The sequence below is a fragment of the Camelus ferus genome, chromosome 18, assembly GCF_009834535.1.
Source record: "Camelus ferus isolate YT-003-E chromosome 18, BCGSAC_Cfer_1.0, whole genome shotgun sequence".
NCBI lineage: Eukaryota > Metazoa > Chordata > Mammalia > Artiodactyla > Camelidae > Camelus > Camelus ferus.
Genome location: NC_045713.1, coordinates 18382298 through 18403889, shown reverse-complemented (window position 1 = coordinate 18403889; position 21592 = coordinate 18382298). Strand labels below are relative to the sequence as shown.

At 52.4% G+C, this 21592-nt stretch overlaps 3 protein-coding genes across 16 annotated transcripts; 1 reads left to right on the top strand and 2 right to left on the bottom strand.

The window, feature by feature from the left end:
* Positions 1-2214: 2214 nt before the first annotated feature.
* On the bottom strand, positions 2215-6037 carry BCL7C (BAF chromatin remodeling complex subunit BCL7C). Its single transcript, XM_032460436.1, has 6 exons — positions 5718-6037; positions 5112-5190; positions 4686-4794; positions 4431-4592; positions 2961-3046; positions 2215-2410 (listed from the first exon to the last, which is right to left on the bottom strand). The coding sequence occupies exons 1-6, from the start codon at positions 5807-5809 to the stop codon at positions 2285-2287; spliced, it is 654 nt and encodes a 217-aa protein (XP_032316327.1). The 5' UTR covers positions 5810-6037; the 3' UTR covers positions 2215-2284.
* A 1104-nt stretch (positions 6038-7141) lies between these two features.
* On the top strand, positions 7142-12567 carry LOC102510683 (cardiotrophin-1). 14 transcript variants are annotated; one of them, XM_032460420.1, is made up of 3 exons: positions 7142-7745; positions 9648-9766; positions 11368-12567. In XM_032460420.1, the coding sequence occupies exons 1-3, from the start codon at positions 7661-7663 to the stop codon at positions 11977-11979; spliced, it is 816 nt and encodes a 271-aa protein (XP_032316311.1). In that variant the 5' UTR covers positions 7142-7660; the 3' UTR covers positions 11980-12567. The 14 variants fall into 14 exon arrangements, with proteins under 14 accessions (XP_032316311.1, XP_032316312.1, XP_032316317.1 ...); XM_032460421.1 differs by lacking the exon at positions 7142-7745 and adding an exon at positions 8394-8492; XM_032460426.1 differs by lacking the exon at positions 7142-7745 and adding an exon at positions 8395-8492 and having other exon boundaries at positions 11509-12567.
* A 773-nt stretch (positions 12568-13340) lies between these two features.
* On the bottom strand, positions 13341-17294 carry LOC116657651 (cardiotrophin-2-like). Its single transcript, XM_032461062.1, has 3 exons — positions 17279-17294; positions 15373-15509; positions 13341-13799 (listed from the first exon to the last, which is right to left on the bottom strand). Exons 1-3 carry the CDS (start codon positions 17292-17294, stop codon positions 13341-13343), a joined length of 612 nt encoding a protein of 203 aa, XP_032316953.1.
* Between the last annotated feature and the right edge of the window lie 4298 nt (positions 17295-21592).

Here is a 21592-nt window from a genome sequence, read left to right as displayed (position 1 = left end):
CCAGATCACAGAAGGGATGAGGGCAGGCTTGGGCTAAGGGACAGATGCTTGGGGACTGAGGCCTTGGGCCAGGGGAGGGACAGGAATGGGGAAGACTTTAGCCTTTCAAGTCTACTCAGAATTGGACTCTTCCTCCCCAGTCTTGAGGGCTGACAGGTGAGTCTCTGGCCTCTACCCCTACACCCTAATATCCTCATCTGTAAAACAGGGTAATAGGAAAAAGCAACCACTATTTAGTGAGCACTTACTATGTACCAAGCGAAGGTACTTGGTCTCCATGTACTGTCTCATTTAATCCTCACAGTGGTCTCACCAGGCTGATACTACTAACACCTCCATTTTACAGATGAGAAAACTGAGGCACAGTGAGGTTAAGTCACTTGCTCAAAGCCACACAGTGAGTGAATGAAGATGCTGAGATTCAAACCCAGAGCCTGAATTCTAGGCCTTAACACTGTACTACTGATATATACAAAGCACTTTACATTTTACAGAGCATGCTCGTCACCACATGGGGTGACTCATTGGGATAATGAGATGACCCACACACCCAGAAAATGGCTGAGATGTGGTGAAGATGAATAATGGCCCTCCAAAGATGTCCACGCCTGTCCCTAGAACCTGTAAATTCTGCTGATGTGATTAAATTAAGACTCGAGATGGGAAGAGCAGCCTAGATTAACCAGGTGGGTCCAATGTAATCACAAGGGTCCTTAATACAGGGAGGCAGGAGAGTCAGAGAAGACGTAAGGATGGAAGCAGAGACAGAAAGGGAGTTTGGATGAAGCTACACTCCTGGATTTGAAGATTGAAGAAGGGGCCACAAGCCAAGGAACACAGGTGGTCTGCAGAAGCTGGAAAAGGCAGGGAAACAGACTCCTCGCTACAGCGTCTGGAAGGAACCAGCCCTGCTGATACTTTTACTTTAGCCCACTGAGACTAAGTTTGGAGTTCTGACCTCCAGAACAGTAAGTCACTAAAATTGTGGTAATTTGTTACAGCAGCAACAAGAAACGAATATACCACATCGCTGCACATGTGGCTTCCCTGGCCAGCCCTGGCTCAAATATTACTACTGCAGCTGTTAGCAGGAAATACCCTTAAATTTTTAAAAAGTTCTTTAAAGTTTCAATTTGGTCCTCTGAACCTCAGTCTCTTCTTCTGTTAAAAATAAAAATAAGGCTAATACACTGGACTCTGACTCTCTTGCAGGCCAGAGTGAAAGTACCTTATACTGTTTAAAGGTTCCCACAAACCACTGGGGCAGATGCTGCCACTGCTCAGATGAACAAACTAAGGCTCTGAGAGGGGAAATGGCCGGCATAGAGCCACACAGCTAGTGAGTAACAGAGCCAGGACTTGAACCAGGACCTCTGACTTCAGAGCTACCACACTGAGGTTCATGTCTCAAGAGTCAACCTCATGTGCCACCTCCTCCGAGAAGCCTTCCTGGAGACCCTTAGCCCATTCATTAATTCATTCATTTACCAAACAGTTGCTAGGACTGCTTTATACCTAGTGTGGTACCAGGCAAAGCTGAGACCAAGTTCTGCTCTCAGGAGCCCACAGTTTAGTGCACAAGACAGACACACAAACCAGTCATCCCCAAACAGCCTGATAAATGCTGAGACAAAGGGAAAGAAGCACACAGGGTTGTGTGAGTCCAAAAGGAGGGAAACCGACTGAGCCTGCAGTCAGGGAAGGCTTCCTGGAGGAGGTAGTCATTAAGCTGAGGACAAGTAAGATTCAACCAGAAAGGCAGGCAGGGGTGCCAGTGGAGGAATGGCTAAGCAGAGGCAGGGAGGCACGATGCTGTAGCTTCCTGAGGGCAGAGAACAGATTAGATCATCCCAGGCCCCAAAGTCCCTCTGGGCCTCCGTGTTCCTGTGTACATGTGGGAATCATGGGCCCAGCTGCCCAGAGCTCTGGTAATTGCTGGGCCCAGGGGAGGGCTGAGCAGAAAGAAGAGGGGTCCTGGGATTCCTAGAGGAGGAGGACTGAAGTTTAGGAAGGGTCAAAGGTAAGGAGGACAGGGTAGAGGGAGTACTGGGGAGCAGGGTCCTGGCTCAAACCCCCATTCCATGTCTGACTCATGGTGTGACTATAGGTAGGTCCTCTTAGAGCCTCAGTGACCCCATCTGAGAAATGGAGCATGAGACAAAACTGTCTCCAAAGACCCTCCCAGCCCTGATGGGGAAACGACATGACACAAAATTATAAAAGGGTCTTTATTTGTAAAAAGCCAAAGGGGCCCCTGGGGCGACAAGACAGGCAGGCCGGCTTCTCAGGGGTCAGGGGCATTTGGGCAGATGCGCTTGAGTGGGGGGGCGCCCTCCGAGTCCTCTGTATCACCCTGGGCTGCCTCAGGGACAGGTGGCACTGGCTCAAAGACGGGGTAAGCTTCAGGGGCCTGGAGAGGAAGGGTGGACAGGCGTGAGCTCCACCCAAACCCAGGAGTGCAGCCTCCTAGCCTCTGCCTTCTCCAAAGCCTCCACTCTACTCCCCTCCCAGACCTGGGAGTCTAGCCCAGGGCCAGGGCCCCAGAACACAGATGATGTAGGGCGCCAGAAACAACAACACTGTTTGGGGGAAAGAAGTTGATATTTGATATTTCTGGAGACTGCATCAAGGTAGTCCTTGTGGAAAAAGTCAGAAGTCTGTGAGGGACTTTCTTAAGCTAATTACATAATTTAGGATTTAAAAAAAAAATACTTGGAGGAGCACCATGATCTTTTCAGGCTTTTAATGGTCTTAAATCAGCCCCGATCCAGCCTGCAAGACTTTGTTTCTAAAACACCCTTTTCTTTTTAGTCCCAAGAACCCATCCTATAAGACTTCAGCTGTGTCCAAGGTCTACATTTCCCACTTGGACCTCAAGAGTGCAGCCCCCAAGCCTTTGGCTACCCCAGAACTCCCGTTCCCTCCAAGACCTGGGAATCCAGCCCTCTGTCCTCTCTCACCTCAGCCTCCAGCAATTCCGGAACAGGCTCCTCCTTGGTCAGCATTGGGGGCTCATCCGTGCCGCCTGCAGATATGCCCCCAGGATCTGGAACATCAAGTTAACAGACATTCCCTGAGCACCTACTCCATACATAGCAGACCAGGAGGGAAACAAACACCAAACACATAAGCCCACAGCCTGTGGGAGCACTGTGGAGGGAGCCGGACACCTGGCTGCAGCCCAGGAAGAAACCACAGGAAGGACATTCAGGTAGGGGCTTGATGGGTGAGTAGATTCGATCAGGTAGACAAGTGGGGAGGCGGAGCACACTTCAGGCAGAGGGAACATATGCTTAGCAAGTGCAGATTCTGGGGCTGGACTGCCTGGGTTCAAATCCTGACCTTGGAAAAGTGACTGAATTTCTCTAAGTCTGTTTTCCCATCCATAAAATGGGGACAATTACAGTAATTACTATGTGAGACTGTTGTAAGAATTAAATGAGCTCACACAGGAAAAGCCGTTAGTACAGCATCTGGCACACAGTAAGTGCTTGATAAATGCCAATCATTGTTTTTTATTTTGATAAAAGTACAAACGTGTGTACCAAGCCAAGCTGAGGGAGTCAAAAGTCAGAGGGAGCCACTGAAGGCTTTGAGACAGGAAAATGACCCATCAAACTTGTGCTCTGGTAGTTGTGTGGGTGCAACTGGAGGAGAGAGACCTGCGAGAAGGCTGGAACCAGGTGCAGGTAAGAGAGCTGACAGAGCCGGGGGAGGGAGAGGAAAGCAGACACACCTGGGAGGTGGATCTGACCAGAGACTGACTATATGGGAAGAAAGAGGAGCTGAGGAGGACTCACGCTCAAGATCCTGGCTCACTAGCTGGGTGAGCTTGGGCAACTTACTTAACCTCTCCGGGTTTCGGTTTCTCATCTATAAATGGAGATCATAACCCGTATAGGGTTGTAGTGAGAAGTAAATGAGATAAAACACGTAAAGTGCTTAGAAGGGTGCCTGGCTCACAATAAGAGCTCAATAAGTATTAGCTGTTATTATCACTTATTATTAATCACTTTTTAAATTAATCACTTCTGATTATCACAATGATTTATTCCTCAACAAATATTTACTGAGCACCTACTATGTGTCCCATGGTGTTCCAAGGATACAGTAATAAACAAGATCAACATAGGCCCAACATTCAGGAAGCTGATATGAGGTGGGAGTGGGAGAGAAAGATATTTAACTGGTAAATGGCTAAATTTACATGAAAATCTCAGACAGTGCAAAGTCATCTACAGACCCAAGAAGCTAGAAGAAGGAGAAAGACAGCCCCTAGAGGAGGGGCGGTGACTTTCCACAGGACTCAGGGAAGAGTTCCCAAGGAGACAACACAGGATGGGGAGCAGAAAGAGGGGTAAGCTAGTGGCTTCAGCTTTGGAGAGGACAAAACTCAGAGGAGCGGGCTCATGGGAGGCACCTGGTCCTACCTCTCTCCTGGCCCAGCTGTGGGGGCTGAGCATCCTCTGGGACCCCTTCTGGTGGTCCAGCAGGTGACACAGGGCGGCTGGGCTGGGGGGTGCCCCCAGGGCTGGGCTCTGTGCCCTTTTGCAGGGAGCCTTCCGAATGGAAGCTCTGGTTACTGTTCTCATCTGTGGGAGCAAAAGCCAAAAGGGTTGGGCCTGAGGCCCCCAGTCCCCTCCCTCAATCCTCACAGCCCCCCAAATCCCAGCATCCCTACATACCATTGAGATCCAGCAGGATGAGAGGGCCACCCCCTCGGGGACTGGCACCCCTGCCCCTCCGCTCCCGGCCTCGGGATCTCTCTGTCCCGCCACCTGCCCTCCGACGCTCCTGGGGGTTAGAGGGCTAAGGGTCAGAGTCTGCATTCTAGTTCGCTTGTAAAGCCCCACTGTACAAAGAAGGAAACTGAGGCACAGAAAGCAAAAGGCCCTGCATAAGGTGACAGGTTGTGCACGCTGGGTTAGGTCTTGAGGGGCTGTGTGTTTGGTGGTGGGGGAAAAGGAAGAGGCGGAGTTGCAAATAATTGTTAACGTTGTGTGGGCCGCTGCACTCCAGGTCTTGAGTAGGGACTGGAGGTGGAGGCAAGGTGGGGAGGGGCTTGCCTGAGTGGCACAGATGCAGGGCCTAATGTGGGGGAGCTTGCTCACCTCCTCCTGAGGGTCCACCACTGGCACCCACTTGAAGATACGAAGGGAAGTGTCGCCCACAGTCACCCAGCGCTTCTCCCTGTGGGAAGGTGGGCGGACTGAGTCAGGCCTGAGGAGAGAGCCACCCCAGAAACTGGATACAACTGGGGAAACCTGTAGAAGTGGGGGTGAAGCACGAGGGAAGGGGCAGTTTTGCTAATGGGAGAAACACTGCAGACCAAGGGCATGGATGGGCATACCTCTAGAAAGTATGGTTTGGGGTAGCAGCTCTGCAGAAACCTGGGGTATATACATCGAAAGCACGACTGTGAGCCTGGCTGGGGACCATGGCAATGAAGATCCCGGGGCACACTTGAGGGAGGAGTGTCAAAGCTTCAAAGCTTCAGGGGGCGGGGCAAAATGGGGGCTTCAGCTCCGGGAGGGCAGGGCTGGGGAACACGCTTTGTGGACCCTAGGATGTAGCCAGAAGAGAGAGCCCTGCAGATCCGGGGCGCAGCTGGGGGCACACCTAACACCTGGGGACCACAGCTGACGAAGAAAAGGTAGACGTATCTGGGGGAGCAGTGGCCCGCCGTGTCCCGTCCCTGGCCCCGAGGCAGCGCTCACCATCTCCGGACCTTCTCGATGGTCGCCATCACCTTCTTGATGTCATCCTTGGCCCGGCTCCGGGTCTCGGCCCGCACGGTCCGGCCGGCCATGCTGGCGGGGCTGGGGCCGAGGCCGAGCCTCCCGTCCGGCGGGCTCAGGCTCGGCGCCAGGCCGGGGCGCCGCTCTCCCGGCCTGGCCTGTCGTCCCTCCGGGAGTTGGCCGCGCCCTCCCTCGATCCCCAACGCCTCCGCGAGTCCCCGCCCCGCTTCCTGCCGCCGCGCCCCGCCCCGGCCAGTCTCCGGAGCGGCCGGGCGGCGCGGGCGGCCAGAGCCCAGGCCTGGAAGCCGGCCGGCCCCGCCCCGACTGGGCCCGCCCCCTCGGGGCGCCCAGACGCGCAGCGCCCCCTGCCCGCCACCGGGAGGAAGGTTGGCGGCAGCTCCGCGACTGGACGCGCGCGGCGGGGCTGCGGCCGTGCGTTCAGACCACTTGGGCGCCAGGGGGCGCGAGAGGGTATGTATTCCAGTGTGAGACCTCTGCGCGCTGAGGGGGTGGGGGTGTGTGTGTGTGTGTGTGTGTGTGTGTGTGTGTGTGTGTGTGTGTGTGTGTGTGTGTGTGTGTGTGTGTGTGTCTCTGTTCCTCACTAGGCTGTCTGGTTCTACACTGTCCAACTATCCCTTCATCCATTCATTCAACCGTCTATTAACTAAGTGCCAATTAAATGCCAGACACTGCAAATATGAGTGGCTCTCTATCCAAAAGAATGGCTAAAATGAGAATGACGGACCTTAACCAAGTGGAGGTGAAGAAGTAGCAACTAGACCGCTCATATTTCTGGAGGAGTGTAAATTGGTAGAGACACTTTGGAAAACTGGAGGTTTTCTAATGAAACCGAACAAATGCAACCTTAAGATCCAGCAGTTTTATTCCGAGGTCGTTAACACCCAAAAGAAATGCGTGGGTATGAGCACCAAGGGGCCTGTACTGGAATATTAATAGTGCTATTCATAATAGCCTCAGGCTGGAAACAACCCATGGACAGGAGAGTGGAAAATGAACTGTAGCCTGTTCACACCATGGAGGACACAACAAGGAGAGGGATGTCCTGCTACACTCAACAACAGGGACAAGTCTCAGGACAGAAGTCACATACAGGCGTACACACCATGTGATTCCATTCATATGAAGTTCAAAACAGACAAAATCAATTAATAGTGAGAGAAATCAGGATAGTGGTCACCCTTGGGACTGGGAGGGGCTGAGAGGGAGCTCTGGGAACTGATCATATTCTGTTTCTTAATCTGGTGCTGGTTCCCAGGGCATATTCATTCTTGAAAAATTCATCCAGCTGTACACTTAGGATGTGTGCACTTTTCCCTACATATATTTTACTTCAATGAAAAGTTAGCTTAAAATGAGTGTGTCTTGGTCAATTTTGTTTGAGGCTGTGTTTGCCAGCAGATACGACATTCTAAATTTGTGTGGCCATGTGTGTGCGTATTTCAAGGATGTAGCTATTGTGTTTGTGTGTTTTGGTGTGACCATGTCCAGGGGGGTTAAACTATAGGAAAGTGGTTATGACAGCATTTCTGGAGCCAGAATTCTGGGGTAAAATCCCAGCTCTGCTTATCCAGTGACCTTGGACAAGTCACTGATAACTATTTCCTCAACTATAACATGGGAGTGAGTTAATATGTGTATAACTCTTAGTGCCTTGCACACAGTAAATACCCAGGAATAGTCACTGTTAATAAGTGTGTGATGTGGCCCCTCCCAACAGTTGCACCTGCTGTCCTCTCTGCCAGTTAATCTCTTCCTTTCTTCTGGTTGTTGTCTGCTCATGGCAATATCCTCATGGACATACAGGCCTCCTTCCCAGTTTCTTCTCTCACAAACCCCATTACCTGTGTTGTCTATGGTCTCCCCATCAGACTGTGAGTTCCTCAGTGGGTCAGAGACCAAGAATGGATCATCTGTGGGCCCCAGAGCCCAGGACAGAGTGGTGCTTGGGAACCATTTGTGGTAACTGTTCAGGTTTGTCTGCACCAGGTCAGTCGGGTTGACGTGTGGGTATGACTCCCTGTACCTGTCTCTGAAGCTTGTTCCTGTGTGAGAATGAAGATCTTAACCCTTCAGTATATGTAGGTGTGTCAGAGGAACGGTTCTCTTACTAGGTCTGGTAAGGTGAGGTGAGGTGAGGTGGTGGCTCCCTCCTAGTAGGTATGACTATAAGAACGACGAGGGCAGAAGGCATTTGAGATGGGCCAGGAGGTATGTGTTGGCAGGTGTGGCCCAAGCCTGAGGGCGCCCATCTCGGCCTCTCACGCACCCCGCTCTCCCTCCCCAGCCAAGAAGGGCCCGCACATTCCAGTCCTGCCAGCTGCACCCTCTCCTACCCCCCTCAAACTTCCTCAAAAAAGCAGCTCTGGCGCCAAGACTTCCTCCAGGTCGGAGCGTGAGCCTTCTCCTCCCAGCGGGACTCAGGACTGCCTCCCAGGCCCCGGCACCCCAAGCCTAGATGTCCCAAGTCCACCCTGCACACAACCTGCCGCGCCCCTCAGGCCCCCTTCCGGACTAGGCCAGGCGAGCAGGGAGCTGAGCTCAGGGCCAAGGAATCCCGCCTGGGGCTGCAAGGGGAGGGGGGACGGGGGGGTAGAGTGTTTGGGGTCTGAGCCCTGATTGGCTACGACCGGGCCACGCCTCTACCCTTTTCCCCCTTCTCCCCCTCCGAAGGGGGGCGTGGAGGCAACCGGGATCAGCCAGGGGCCAGCATGAGCCGGAGGGAGGGAAGTCTGGGTAAGGGGCTGTAGGGCCGGATGCCGAGTGCCGGAAGGGAGCAGGGGTCAGAAGGGCTGGAAGCTGGGGTCTGGGTCCCCACCACCCTTAGGTTCGGGAAGGGAGCGGCCTCAGCAGGGAGAGCAGGGCCCCGGTGTCAGGTAACGAGCGGGTGAGTTGTGGGTGAGCTGTGGGAAGGGACAAGCGCCCGAATTTAGAGGAGGCCTGGGGCTATGTCTTCAGGAACTTGGGCTCACGAGTTAGACCGCCGGTTCGAGTATACCCTGGGGGAGGATTGAGGTCATAGCTGGGGCTGGACGCCGTGATCTTCTCTGAGTATCGGGAAAGAATCAGAGCTGGGAGCCAGAGGGAGAGGTAAAGTTAGAGGAGGAAGTCTTTGGGACACAGGAGCGGGTGATTGACAACAGGAGACGAAAGTCGAGGCTGTTAAGGATAGGGACCCGCGGGGCAAAGTCCGCCCGGGGGCGGGGCGGGAGTTGCCGGGCCGGGACTACATTTCCCAGCATGCCCTGGGCACGTGCGCTGGCTTGTCGGGATATGTAGTCCTCCTCCCCGGGCGCCACCCTCTAGTTTGTGCTGGAGGGGTCCGGTGGCTGATCGCTGATGCTGCCCGGTGCCCAGTACAGCGCGTTGCACGGAAGGGCCATCAGTCTCCCAGTCTGTAAAATGGACTTAAGGTTCACTTCAGTTAGAAGTTCTGTGCTTCAAGGATGCTGAATTCCACCAACAATCACTGAGGTACAGAACGATGTGAGCCCTACCCTCAAAAGGCTCCCAGGTTGAGGCAGATTCACATAAACAGCCAGTAAAAGAACCACCTTGGAAGTGTGAACAAATGACCTTCAGTAGAAGGAAGAAGTTAATTTAAAGGAGGGGGTGAATCTGGAGGCTGCACTGAGGTGGCAGTGTTTGAATTTGGCTTTAGTAGGATTTCAGCAGTGACTTGGGGACAGGGAACACATTTCAGGTAGAACAACCGTTTGGCAAATGTCTGGTGCCTCACATTTTCCCTCAGTTAAATGGGACAGAGCCTGCCTGGCTAAAAAGTTGGAAAATTCAGAGTGGAGCTTCTGGGTTCAGGAAGAGCCAGGCTGAAAGAAGTAGTCATGAAGCAGGGGGTTGGGTACCCTCATTCCTCCCCCCTTTTCCCACCAGAAGACCCCCAGGCTGACTCCTCAGTTTCACCCCTTCCCCACTTGGAGGCCAAGATCCAACAGACACACAGCCTTGCCCGCCTCCTCACCAAATATGCTGAACAGCTGCTCCAGGAATATGTGAGTGGGGATTGGGGTGTGGGTACCAGGGGCCTGGGGAAGGGGGAAGTATAGATCACCTTGTCCTTGATCATCCATTTTCTCAGCTTCACTTCCCAGCTGTAGAAATTGGGGCTCCCAAGAGGGGTCAGTAACTGGCCCCTGGCCACATAGCAGATTGGAGGAGGACCCCTTCTGTGCCCCAAATGCTCCTCCGTTTGCTTCAGCTTGGAGGCTCCCTCCTTGGTGATTTTAGACAGAGGCAACCTGAGACAGTGAAGAGAACTGTAGTTTGGGAGTCAGGAAACCTAGGTTCTAGGCACTGTGTGATCTTATCATCTCACCTTCATGGGCCTGGGTCTCCCCAGGTATAAAAGGAGGCTGTTGAACAAGATGAGCTGTGGACTCTTACCTATGTTATGCAGAGAGGCCAAGAAGGGGTTTGAGTCTAGGGGTAAAAATGCCATCCCAAGATGGCACTTTTTTTTCTTTTTAATGGAGGTACTGGGGATTAAACCTAGGACCTTGTGCATGCTAAGCACGTCCTCTACCACTGAGCTATACACACCCCACAAAAGGGCACTTTTACAGAGAAGAGGGATCTGTCAACATCTTTGGTTGGACAGAGGACCCTGACCAAGTAAAGAAGATAGTTCCCTAAATTAGTCTGGTGTAATGGTGGGAGGGTGTAGTTTTGAATTAGACTGTAGGCCTGCCAACTTGTTGTGACCTTGGGCAATAATGATAACATTGGGGGGAGGGTATAGCTCAAGTGGTAGAGTGCTGGCTTAGCATACACAAGATCTTGGGTTCAATCCCCAGTACCTCCTCTAGAAATAAATAAGTAAATCTAATTACCTCTCCCCCACAAAGAATTAAAAAAAATTTTTAATTAAAAAAAATTAAAAATAATAATGTAACAATTATGATAGCAATAGGATAATAAAACCAGCTTTGTAGTCCTACCAACTTTGGTTCAGATCCCAGCTTCTGCCCCTTCCTAGATGGATGACCTAGAGCAAGTCAGTCCCAATATCCTCATTTACAAAATCATCATCACACCCATTGTTGGAAAGATTAGGAATAGTGTGTTTAAAGCAGCAAGCACAATGCCTGAACCAGAAGCAAGATGTTAGCAAAGGATAAATGGTATTGTTACAACATCTTTACAAATTACAAATCACCTTTATCTTTTCATTTGTTCACTCACATGGCAGTTATTCATTGAGTCCCTGCTGCGTGGCAGGCAGGTGCAGAGGTGAGGGAAGCTGGGTGGAGGGAATGAAACAGACCCTACATCTTCTGATTCTCAGCAGGTCCTTGGTAGGAAGGCAGGACAGGGAATGGTTCCTCTGTCTTACAGAGACCACTGAGGCTCAGAGAAGGAAATGGTTTTGTGCCAAACTGCACAGCTAGAAGTGGTGGAGGCAAGAGTTGAATCTGGGTCTATAAAATAGAAGTAATAATAAAAGAGCTAATATTTACTGAGTCATTCTTTAACATACTCATGACTACCTTATGATGTTGATACTGTTACCATCTCCATTGTGGAGATGAGGAAACAAAGGCACTGGGGTAAAGCTCACGGTGTTTTTTGTTATTTTGTATGATCTCAAACACAGCCGCTCTGTTGGCAGGAGTGTGCCACTTGCGAGATGGGGAAACTGAGACCCCAGGAGAGGGGTGGAGGGCTGAGTTCCCAGCGGATGAGTCGCGCTGCCGTCGCGCCTCCGGAAGCCGCCCTGACTGCCGCGTCTCCGCAGGTGCAGCACCAGGGAGACCCCTTCGGGCTGCCCGGCTTCTCGCCCCCGCGGCCGCCGGTGGCGGGTCTGAGCGCCCCGGCCCCGGGCCACGCTGGCCTGCCGGTGCCCGAGCGCCTGCGGCTGGACGCGGCGGCGCTGGCCGTGCTGCCCCCGCTACTGGACGTCGTGCGCCGCCGCCAGGCCGAGCTGAACCCGCGGGCGGCGCGCCTGCTGCGGCGCCTGGAGGACGCGGCGCGCCAGGCCCGCGCCCTGGGCGCCGCCGTGGAGGCCGTGCTGGGCGCTCTGGGCGCCGAGACCGGCGGGCCCCGGGCCGAGCCCGCCACCGCCGCCGCCGCCGCCATCGCCGCCGCCGCCACCGGGGGTGTCTTCCCGGCCAAGGTGCTGGGGCTCCGCGTGTGCAGCCTCTACCTCGAGTGGGTGAGCCGCACGGAGGCCGACCTGGGCCAGCTGGCGCCCGGGGGCCCGGCCTGAGTGCTCCTCGGCCTTCTCCATCTCTCTGCCTCTTCGTCTGTGTTCTCAGACTGTCTCCATCTCTGTTTGCTTTGTACGCTCTTGATTTCTTTTTCTCTCTGGGACCTGCTTGTCTGCTTGTGACTTACTATGTCCATCGTCCCCTTGCTTCCTCCCTCTTTTTCTCCATCGCTTGGGCCTGCCTCTTTGTGAATCTCTTTCTCTCCCCTCTCCCCATCTCTTCTCATCTCAAGTAGGGGGCACCTGTCACTCTGTTTCCTTCTATCCCTGTCTGTCCTTTCTTGGCCAGGGACATGCCTGCTTGCCCTGTGGTGGGAGGGCTACTCCAGACAAATTTCAGCGATCTTCCCCCAGCATCACTCCACCTGCTGCTCTCCCCCTCCCCATCCCATCCCTTGGGCCCTGCCTCCATCCCTTTGAAGTCCTTCTCCTTCCCCTTCCTCTGCCCTAACCCTGCACCTTCCCTTCCCTTCAAGTCAGGTCTGCGGAGAGAAAAAGTCAACTTCTTAAAGAGTTTTATTTCTGAGAATAAGTTAATTTTTGTAAACAAAATGTTTAAAAATAAAAAGAACACTAAAGTTACCAGTATATAGTTGTTGAAAATGGGGAGACACGTTTAAGGAGAATAGGATCCTTGGGGTACAACTTGGTCCCGCAGACATCTCCAAAAGCCACAGTACAGATAGGAGGTTCGTGAGAGCCCCAGGCCAGGGAAGCAATCTGTCAGCACAGAATAGAAGTGGATGGGTCCCAGCAGGAAACATGTGACATGAGTCCTTAGTTTTTCAAGAATTTGACATCCATTGATTAGGAAGTGAAACACCTTAAGATGGGAAGTTGGAACAGTGGCCACAGTCAGAGAGGTAGACTAGGGGAGGAAATGAACTTCCACAAGAAGGGAGGCCTGTTTGCTTAGAAAGCCCACATCTTCATATAGCAAGTGAGGTAGACAGGAGAGAGCCCCTGGACTTCCACAAAGTTACATGAAGGGGAAGATCTCGGGGAGAGCCCAGGGAGGAGACCAACTTTACTCTCCCTGTAGAGTGGGAGGTGAAGCCTCTTCAAAGAGATAGTTATTTCCACCCAGGAAGTGGATAACCAGTGCCACTGGACTGGTAATCCATGAGATGATATCCATAGAATGCCACCCAGATCTGGAAGGGAGGCCATAGGACCTAGGCAGGAAGGCCCAGGCAATAGGGACTTGAGGCCTAGTTCCCAGGAGATGTTCCCAAATCCATATCACAGAAGCCCTGTCTGCTAAACGAGATGTGTCTCCTTACTACCCAAGAAGCAAGGCAGAAAAGAAACCATTGTGAAAGGGGAAGTGTTGCAGCCTCTGACCCGAAGTCCCACCTCCTTTATGAAGGGTATTTGGCCTTGAACAGAGCCAAGTCTCTCACAGCTCGGTCTGTCCAGTGGCCATATTCCCGGATTACTATGTAGCCTCGACATTTCCGCTCGAAAGCCGAGGCCCCAAAGGGAACAAGTCCAAGAGTATCCTCTGCTCGGGGGTTGGGCAGACCCAGGGCAGTCATGATGGCAGCCACGTTGCCCAGCATGCCTTGGGCCCTAAGCCTTGCATCCCTGAGCTGAGCCAGCAGGATGGGATTGTCAGGGTTCAGGTCTCTTTGGTCGTCCCCCACGAGCTGGAGGTGCTGGGTCAAGGCCAGGAAGGCCCCTTGGACACGGCTCAGACGCTCCCCATCATCCAGGGCATTCCAGGTCTTGAAGGAGATGTCAGCAGGAGGCAGACTGCTGAGCTGGAGCTCTGGGGCTGAGAAACCAGGGTCACTAAAGGGGCTGCCTTGAGCCTGGAGCTGCATGAGGGACAGAGACAAATAGGAGTGAGAGGACTGAAAGGCTGTCCTGGGGCTCCCCTGACTGTCTCCCATGAGACTGGCATCTTCCCAGTTGCCATTCCCTGCCTCTCAGGGAGTTGGTGGAATGTTCTAGCACAGAGCCTGGGCTCTGTTAGGTTCCATCTCGGCTGCTTCTGCATACGAGTTGTGCGACTTTGAATCGCAGCTTCAGTAATTCCCACGTGGCACTGTTACAGTGAAGATGGTAAGAAGTAATTTATATAAAGCACTTAGCAGGGCACCTGACATACAATAAGGGCACTAATACCATTCACTAATGATATATTTGTATTTATATCATGAACACTATGATTATATTACTCAGGACAACATTTTCAATCTAAATACATTATTGACAATATATTCTTGACAATTTACATCCCTGTTTCCTTTTTATTTATGGCATTTAGTGGTTTGTGTTTGTTCATTTTATTATTTAAAAAAAAATTGGGGGGAGGTAATTTATTTTATTTATTTGTTATTAGAGGAGGTACCGGGGATCAAACCCAAGACCTTGTGCATGCTAAGCACACACTCTACCACTTGAGCTATATCCTCCCCCTGTTCACTTTATTATAATCATTAATAAATAATTCTTAGTATTATTGAGTTTAGTTGAGTGACTTCTCCATTCAAATTCTCACCTCCACAAACCTAGATGCACAGAATTTTAGTGTACACTGATAAAACCCCTAACTGACAGATCACCTAGTCCTCCACCCAATCTTACAAGTGGGGAAACTGAGGCTCAGGGTGCCCAAAGAAACCCAGGGACTGGTGGCAGATATGGACTAGAAACTAGATTAAGTAACTTCACATGGACGTAGAATATAGTACAGTAGAAGAGTCACGAACTGGGGCCTCCAGGGACCAGGTAGATCAGGTCACTTGGGAAGAAGGTAGGACAAACATGGAGAGGGGCTGGAGGCCAACAAGATCCCCATGCCTGTTTTTTGACAGACATTCATACTCAAAACTTGACTGCATGGCCCAAACAGAAAACACCTGTGGGTCAGACCCAGCCAGCAGGCTGCCAGTTTGAACTTCTAGAGTTTTGTGATCTCAGGCAAATTATCCACCTTCTCTAAAACTCAGTTTCCTTATCTATAAAATGGGTGATAATTCCACCTCACAGAACTATTTGAGGAATCAGTAAAATAATGAGGATAGAGTTCCCAGCATGGCATAGGGCTCAAGAAAGCACAGATATGGTTGTGGAAAGAACCATGACCCCATCAAGCCCTTGCCTCTGTGTGCTTCCTTTGAATCTTCTACCAGTCCTGAGAGGTCAGCCAAGGCAGGCTCACCATCCTATTTGGCAGATGAGGAAGCTGAGTCCGGAGAGAAGGAATGACTTGCCCAAGGTCACCCAGCCATCAGTGACAGCGTTCTTGTGGGTGTGTCTCTAGTTGGCAGAGCCCCTGTACCTGGACCCACGGAGGAGCCTTCTGGCCTTTCTGTGCTTCCCCTACCCAGGGCTGGGCCAGAAGGGCAGCGCCCTCTCCCCTCATCCCCTGCGCATGTCACTCACGTAAGTCTGCAGCAGTGTTGACATATTCTCCTGCATGGAAAGCGCCAGGTTGTAGGCTTGAGTGATGCGCTCAGCTGGGGACATGGGGGCCCCCCGACTGAGGGGTGGCAGCAGCAGGGTCAGCAGGCAGAGGATGGCTGGCAAAAGAAATCAGAGGTCAGCACTAAGGCCCCGTCTTCGCCTGCCAATTCATTCATTTGTCAAAACAGCTTCTCGAATGGGTACAACCTTTGTGGCCTACAACGAACGATCTTGTGTGTCCGAGTCAGGGCAGAACCACTCTGTAAGGAGATTATTTCCAGCCCAGAACATTCCCCTGAACCCCAGACCCACATATTCAACTTCCCACTTGACATTTTCCATTGGATATTAGTAAGCATCTCAAATTCAAAATATCCAATGCTCAGATCTAGATCCCCTCTTCCCTGCCCCCTGCCCCGCAGACTTCCCCACCTCAGGAAAGAGCACGTCTATGTTCAGGTGCTCAGGTCAAAACCATGGGGTCCTCTTGGATGCCTCATTCTCTCCTTTTCTCCAAATTCAACCTACAGTAGATTCTGTTGGCTCTGTCCTTTAAAGGTGACCAAGAGGTCTATGTTTCTTGATCTGAGCACTTATGATAAGGATATGTTGACCTTGTGAAAATTCATTGAGCTCAAGACTTGTCCCCTTTCCCTATACTTTTTGCTAGTTATAATAAAAAGCATATGCTCTGCCACTGAGCTGTACCCCCTACCCCCCTTATACTTTAAAGTTTGAAAAGATGTATCCAAAATCCAACTACTCTCCTCCTCCGACTGCTACCGGCACTTCCTGCCTGGACGTTACCGTAACCTCCCCTGGGGTCTCTGCCTCCTCTCTTGCCTCCCTCCGCCACCTCGCAGCTCCCCAAGTCCAGCTAGGTCCCTCCTCTACCCAAACCTCCCCATGGCTCCCACCTAACACGGTGAAAGCCAGTGTGGGCTCTGAGGCATCTGAAGCATCCTGAAGCATCCCCAACTCAGGCTTCGCCCTTGCTGGGCTCTGGCAGGATCACCCCCACACTTTCTCAAGGCTGGCTCCTTCTGGTTCTTCAGGCCTCAGCTCAAAAGCCCTTCCCTCTCCCCGCTGCACAGTCTTCAGAGCCTCCTGCTGTTTGCAGCTACCTTATTTATTTGGCTACTTGCTTGTGGCTGTCTCTCGCCTTAGAATGTTGGCTCTAGGAAAGAGGAAACCTCACCTGCTTCATTCACTGCTGCTTCCCCAGCACCTAGCTGAGCTCAATAAATATTTGTTGAATGAATGGATGCTGTCATGAACATCCTTATCCCAGCCTCTTTGGGCACTGCTGAAAGTGGGAATATCTGCTGGGAGGGATGTTCATTTTAAATTTGAGTAAATGCTGCCAAATTGTCTTCTCAAAAGTCAGGCCCAGTTTACCTTCCCACCAACGGTGTGAGGCTCAGAGAGGAGGGGAATTACCTAAGGTCACCAGCAGTGATAGAGACAAGAGGGAAACCAGGATGGCCTCCTTTGCTTCCCTGTCTACATTTCTGAATTCCCGGAAGGTGAAGGCCCTTTCATTCATTCATTCAACAAACTTGGATCACACGTCACCTTCTGTTACACTGGAATTATAATTTCCTTATTTATTACATGTATTGGCTGCAGAATGAAATCTCCATTTACTACCGTGTTCCCAGATACTTAGAATACTACCTAGCACATAATAAGCACTCAATAATTATTTCTTGAATGAATGAATGAATGAATGAATGATAAATGAAGCCTTCTGTGTGTAAGGCTTTGGAGGTTCTCAGCAGATGCAAAAACAGCCAGGCACACGAGTCAGACGGGCCAGAGGGCCCGGGCAGTCCCCCCTCACCTGCTGGTCTCAGGACCCTGGTGCCTTGCCCCCGTCACTCACCTAGCTGGCAGCTCATGCTCTCGTCTTCACTCCTTCCTCTCGGCAGCCTCTGGGTAGTTCTGGGGCACCTGTCCTCCCACCCACTCAGGTGGCTTTATACCTGGAGCTGAGCACTAGGGCTGTCCACCAGGGAGGGAAGGAATCATACCCTGGGGGTGGGGTGGGGAAGGTGCAGATGCCCCAGAGGAAGGTGAGAGGTTGGGAAGGTGACATCCTAGTCCCCTTCAGCCCCCAAACTCGACCTTAAACCCTGGTTGCTGGGAGGAAGGGGGCAAGGCAGGGAGGGGATTATCGGGGGACAAAGGGGCCGCCCTGCTCCCTGCTGCTCTGCACGTCCTGGGATCCAGTTTCCCGTGAGGAGGCGGCCCCCTGCTCCGCCCCACAGGGACCCAGGCATTGGGCCCTGGCTCCAAAGGAGTTTGGAAAAGGACAGGAAGGGTGGTGTGTGAGCGACATCACCCACACCCAGGTGCACCCTTAGACACAGGAGCATGTGCACGTCTACACACGAGTTGGCAAGTGGGCACACACCAGACATGTGCACACACGTTCATCCATTCATTCAGTCAAGTATATATTGACCCCTGTAGTGTGCTGATCCCTGTTCTGGGTGCTGGGATAGGGGAGGGAACAAGTCAGACACGAATCCCTGCCCTCGTGGAGCTGACACTCTAGTGGACATGCCTACACCCGTGTGGTACCACACACTACGTCGGGGAGAGCCAAACAGACGAGTGCACATGTGTCCCTGCAGATGCACATGAACACCCAGCCACACCCAGATGCTCCACTGGAGGCCCCACCAGAGGCACATGCTCGGAACAAACACGTACACACATGGCGTGTACACACACACATGCCCATGCATGTGCAGATACGTGCAGCTGGAGGTGAGGAGTCCTGAAATCTAGCCATGACCTTGCTGTCCTGCAAGATCTTAGGCCAGCAGAGGTTTTCTGCCCAGGTACAGTACACAGGGACACACAGACACATACCTGAGGCCCTCTCCCCCACCCTACTCCACCCCACCCTACCCCTGGGGAAGCCTTGTGACAGAGGGGAAGGACAGAGAGATAGGTCCAGCGTCATAGTCCTTCTCCAGACCTTTCCCAATCTCTCCTTAAGGGAGATTCAGTTCTCAGCCCCTGCCCACCTGCTGAGTCAGAGGTCAGCCAGACGCCCCACTTTGCTTCCATCCAGTTCGGGGCTAGAATACAGCTCTACCTCCCCCCTCACCCACACTGGGGCTGGTGTGGAGGGAGAAGGAACACACCCTTCCTGCTAAGGCAGGAGCTACAATCTGTTCATTCATTCACCCATGTCCACATTCAGTCAGCAGTTATCAGTGGAGGCCCTGCTGTGTGCTGGGATGGGGGTGAATAGGGGCACACAGTCTAGTGGGGAGACCAGCAAGAAACATGTGAACAGATTAAAAAAACAAAATTTCCTAAAGTTACAAGGTGCTGAGAAGAAGCCAAAACAGGTTAATGTGACTAGCTGGGGGTAGAGGAGACTTAGATAAGGCGCCTGAGGCCCAGAGGGGCAGCTACTTACCTGGAGTCACACAGCCAGGCCAGGACAGATCCTAGACTCCTGCCCCCCAGCTCGGGACTGGATCTGGGGTGTCCCCGATCTGAACTGTGAGCTGAAGGAGGGAAGACGTTGAGGGAAAGATGGATTCTGCGGTGGGGAATCCTAAACTGGGTCTCCAAGGCCAGGGGCTGCCAGGGTTGCCAGGCAGGGCCTGTGCTGGGCAGGTGGTGATGTCAGGGGATTAGACCAGGCTCATTGAGGTGGCGCACTGAGGCGTGGGCCAGACCAGGTAGTGGAGGAGGAGGAGGAAGAGGAGGAGGAGGGCAGGAGCAGAGGATGGAAAGAAGGAGGCAGATACTTGATCTGGTGCTATTCACGTGTGGACAGCGTACGTGGGGCTGAGCCTCACCCCAGAGGGCGGGCTCGCCCTCACCCAACCCCACCACCTTCCACTCCTCTTAGGGACTTCACTTTCTCTCTCTCTGGACCCCCAGCTGCCCTTCACAGCTGGAGGAACTGGCCCCTATCACAGACCCAGCTCCATTTGACCAAGGTGTCTGTCTTGGCAGAGATCATTAGTTCTGCCACCCCGCCCTGCCCCACCTTGCAGCCCACCTGTCTCCATCTCTGTTTTGGTCTCACCAGAAGCTGATGCCTGGGAAATCCTAGCAACTTAGAATTACCGAACCTCCCTGAGCCTCAGTTTGTTTCCTCATCTGGAAACTGGAATAATCATTTCCACCTCCTAGGCTCTTGCTGACTTCACCCACCTAGTGCCTTGGCCCCTGCTATGAAGCCCCTTCTGGGCCCCTCAAGCTTTGCCTCAATGTTACATAATGCCCCCAACCGATGGCAAAAACGTCAGTTCCCCACCACCCCATGCTTGGAGCCCAATCCCCACCAACCACACTACTGCTCCCAAGAGATCTGTTGTCCATCCACCAGCACACTCAAGCATGACCCTAATGTCATCCTGCAGGTCATATAATGAGGCCCATTCAGAACAAACAAACAAGAACTCCAAGCCAGATCCCCACCCTGACCCCAATATTAAGCCAAATCCCATTCCCACCCACCCCTGACTGCAAATCTTCATCTTTACCTCTCCAGGCAAAGAGAACAGCAAGTGCAATGGCCCTGAGGTGGGAGCATGCTTGGCAGGTTTCAGGAACAAACAAGGGCAGTAGACAAAGAGATTGGTTGTTGGTGAGGTATGACAAGAAGGGGAAGAGCAAGGGTCGCCTTATCCCCTCTCGCCATCCCCCCCCCCACCTTTCCTTGACTCCCCAGCGCCCTCTGGATGAAGTACCAACTCTGTAGCCCAGCTTTCAAGGCCTTCAATAACCCATTCCCTGCACAGCCTTGCACCGCACGTCTTGCTTTTCCCCACCTTCTATCTCAGCCACGAAACCTACTCCTCATGCCTGCTCAGCACCAGCCCCTCCTATCACTGTCCCTGCATAGAAAGTGCTCCTGCTCCCCCTTCACTTGACACAATCTCTCTCATACTTTAACCTTCAACTTGGGTTTTACCTCCTCGGGGAAACTTTGTCTCCTCTGCCCCCTCAGGATTCTGGCAGCCCCTTAACTCCCCTCTCTGCCTACCGATCACCCTGCATTGTAATTCTCAGTTTCCTTGACTCTCTCCCTACACGACAGGGGACAGGGACTTGTCATCTCTACAGCCCTAGCCCCAGGCCACCCTCAAAGGAGACACCTCAGTGAGTGATGGGTGAAGGAAGACGGGGGCTCTGCAAGCCAGGCCAAGGAGTCTGGTCTGCACCTGATCTCAAGGTGTGCCCATGTCAGTGACGGGGAGGAGGGCTGATTGGGCAGTGAGGGCGTGTGGAAGAGAAGCCCTCAATGTAAGGACCAGCAGGATGAGCAGCATAGCCCAATTTTTATTGATTCCCTGAGCCTCTGCAGCACTGTTCCAGAGGCTGGGGGGTGGTGAACCCGATTTAGGGGCATCCTGCCCTCCTGGGAGGCACAGCCTTGCGGCTCAAACTTATTTATCAATATCATCACTAACATTTCTCCAGCGCTGCCTAAGGGCCTGCGTAATAACTGTGTAATAACTCATATTTCCTTTACAAAACCCCATGGGATGGATAGTACTGTTTTCCCATTTTACAGATGAGGAAATTGAGGCACAGCAAGGTTAAGTGATTAGTTCAGGGTTACACAACTAGTAGGGAGCAACTACTACGGTTTGAACCCAAGCTCTGGAGCCAGGGCTCTTTACCTTTATCACCGGCTCTAGTCTCTGGGGTTCGACACTTTCCAGCCTATGAGCCCTTTCCACAGCCCTTGTCACCCTGGGTTCCCTTCAAGGAAACTGATAAGGGGCTGTCATCACCATTTCACAGATGAAATGCAGAGGGAGGAAAAGAATCATATTTTTTAGCCTCTATTATGTTATCAGTCACTTTATATATAGATATTATCTCATGTAATCCTTGTAATGACCCTGGGAAGTAGGTTTTATTATTCTTCCCATTTTCACAGATGAGGTTCAGAGAGGTTTGGTGACTTACCAAGATTACACAGAGAATGAACTTTAGAGGTCTTGAACTCAGGGGACTGGCTCCGCTGTCCAGGCTGTTCCCTGTCATCCCCAAACATAGCTCTTTTAGTGTCCCAGAGTCTGCACCACCATCTGTCCCCATGCAGGAAGACAATGGTTGGACACCACGGTGACCAAGTGGGAGCCACTGAGCCAGCATGCTCTGTGTATATGTCCTAACCCCGTCCCAGTCCAGTCCTTGGCACCCTCTGGAA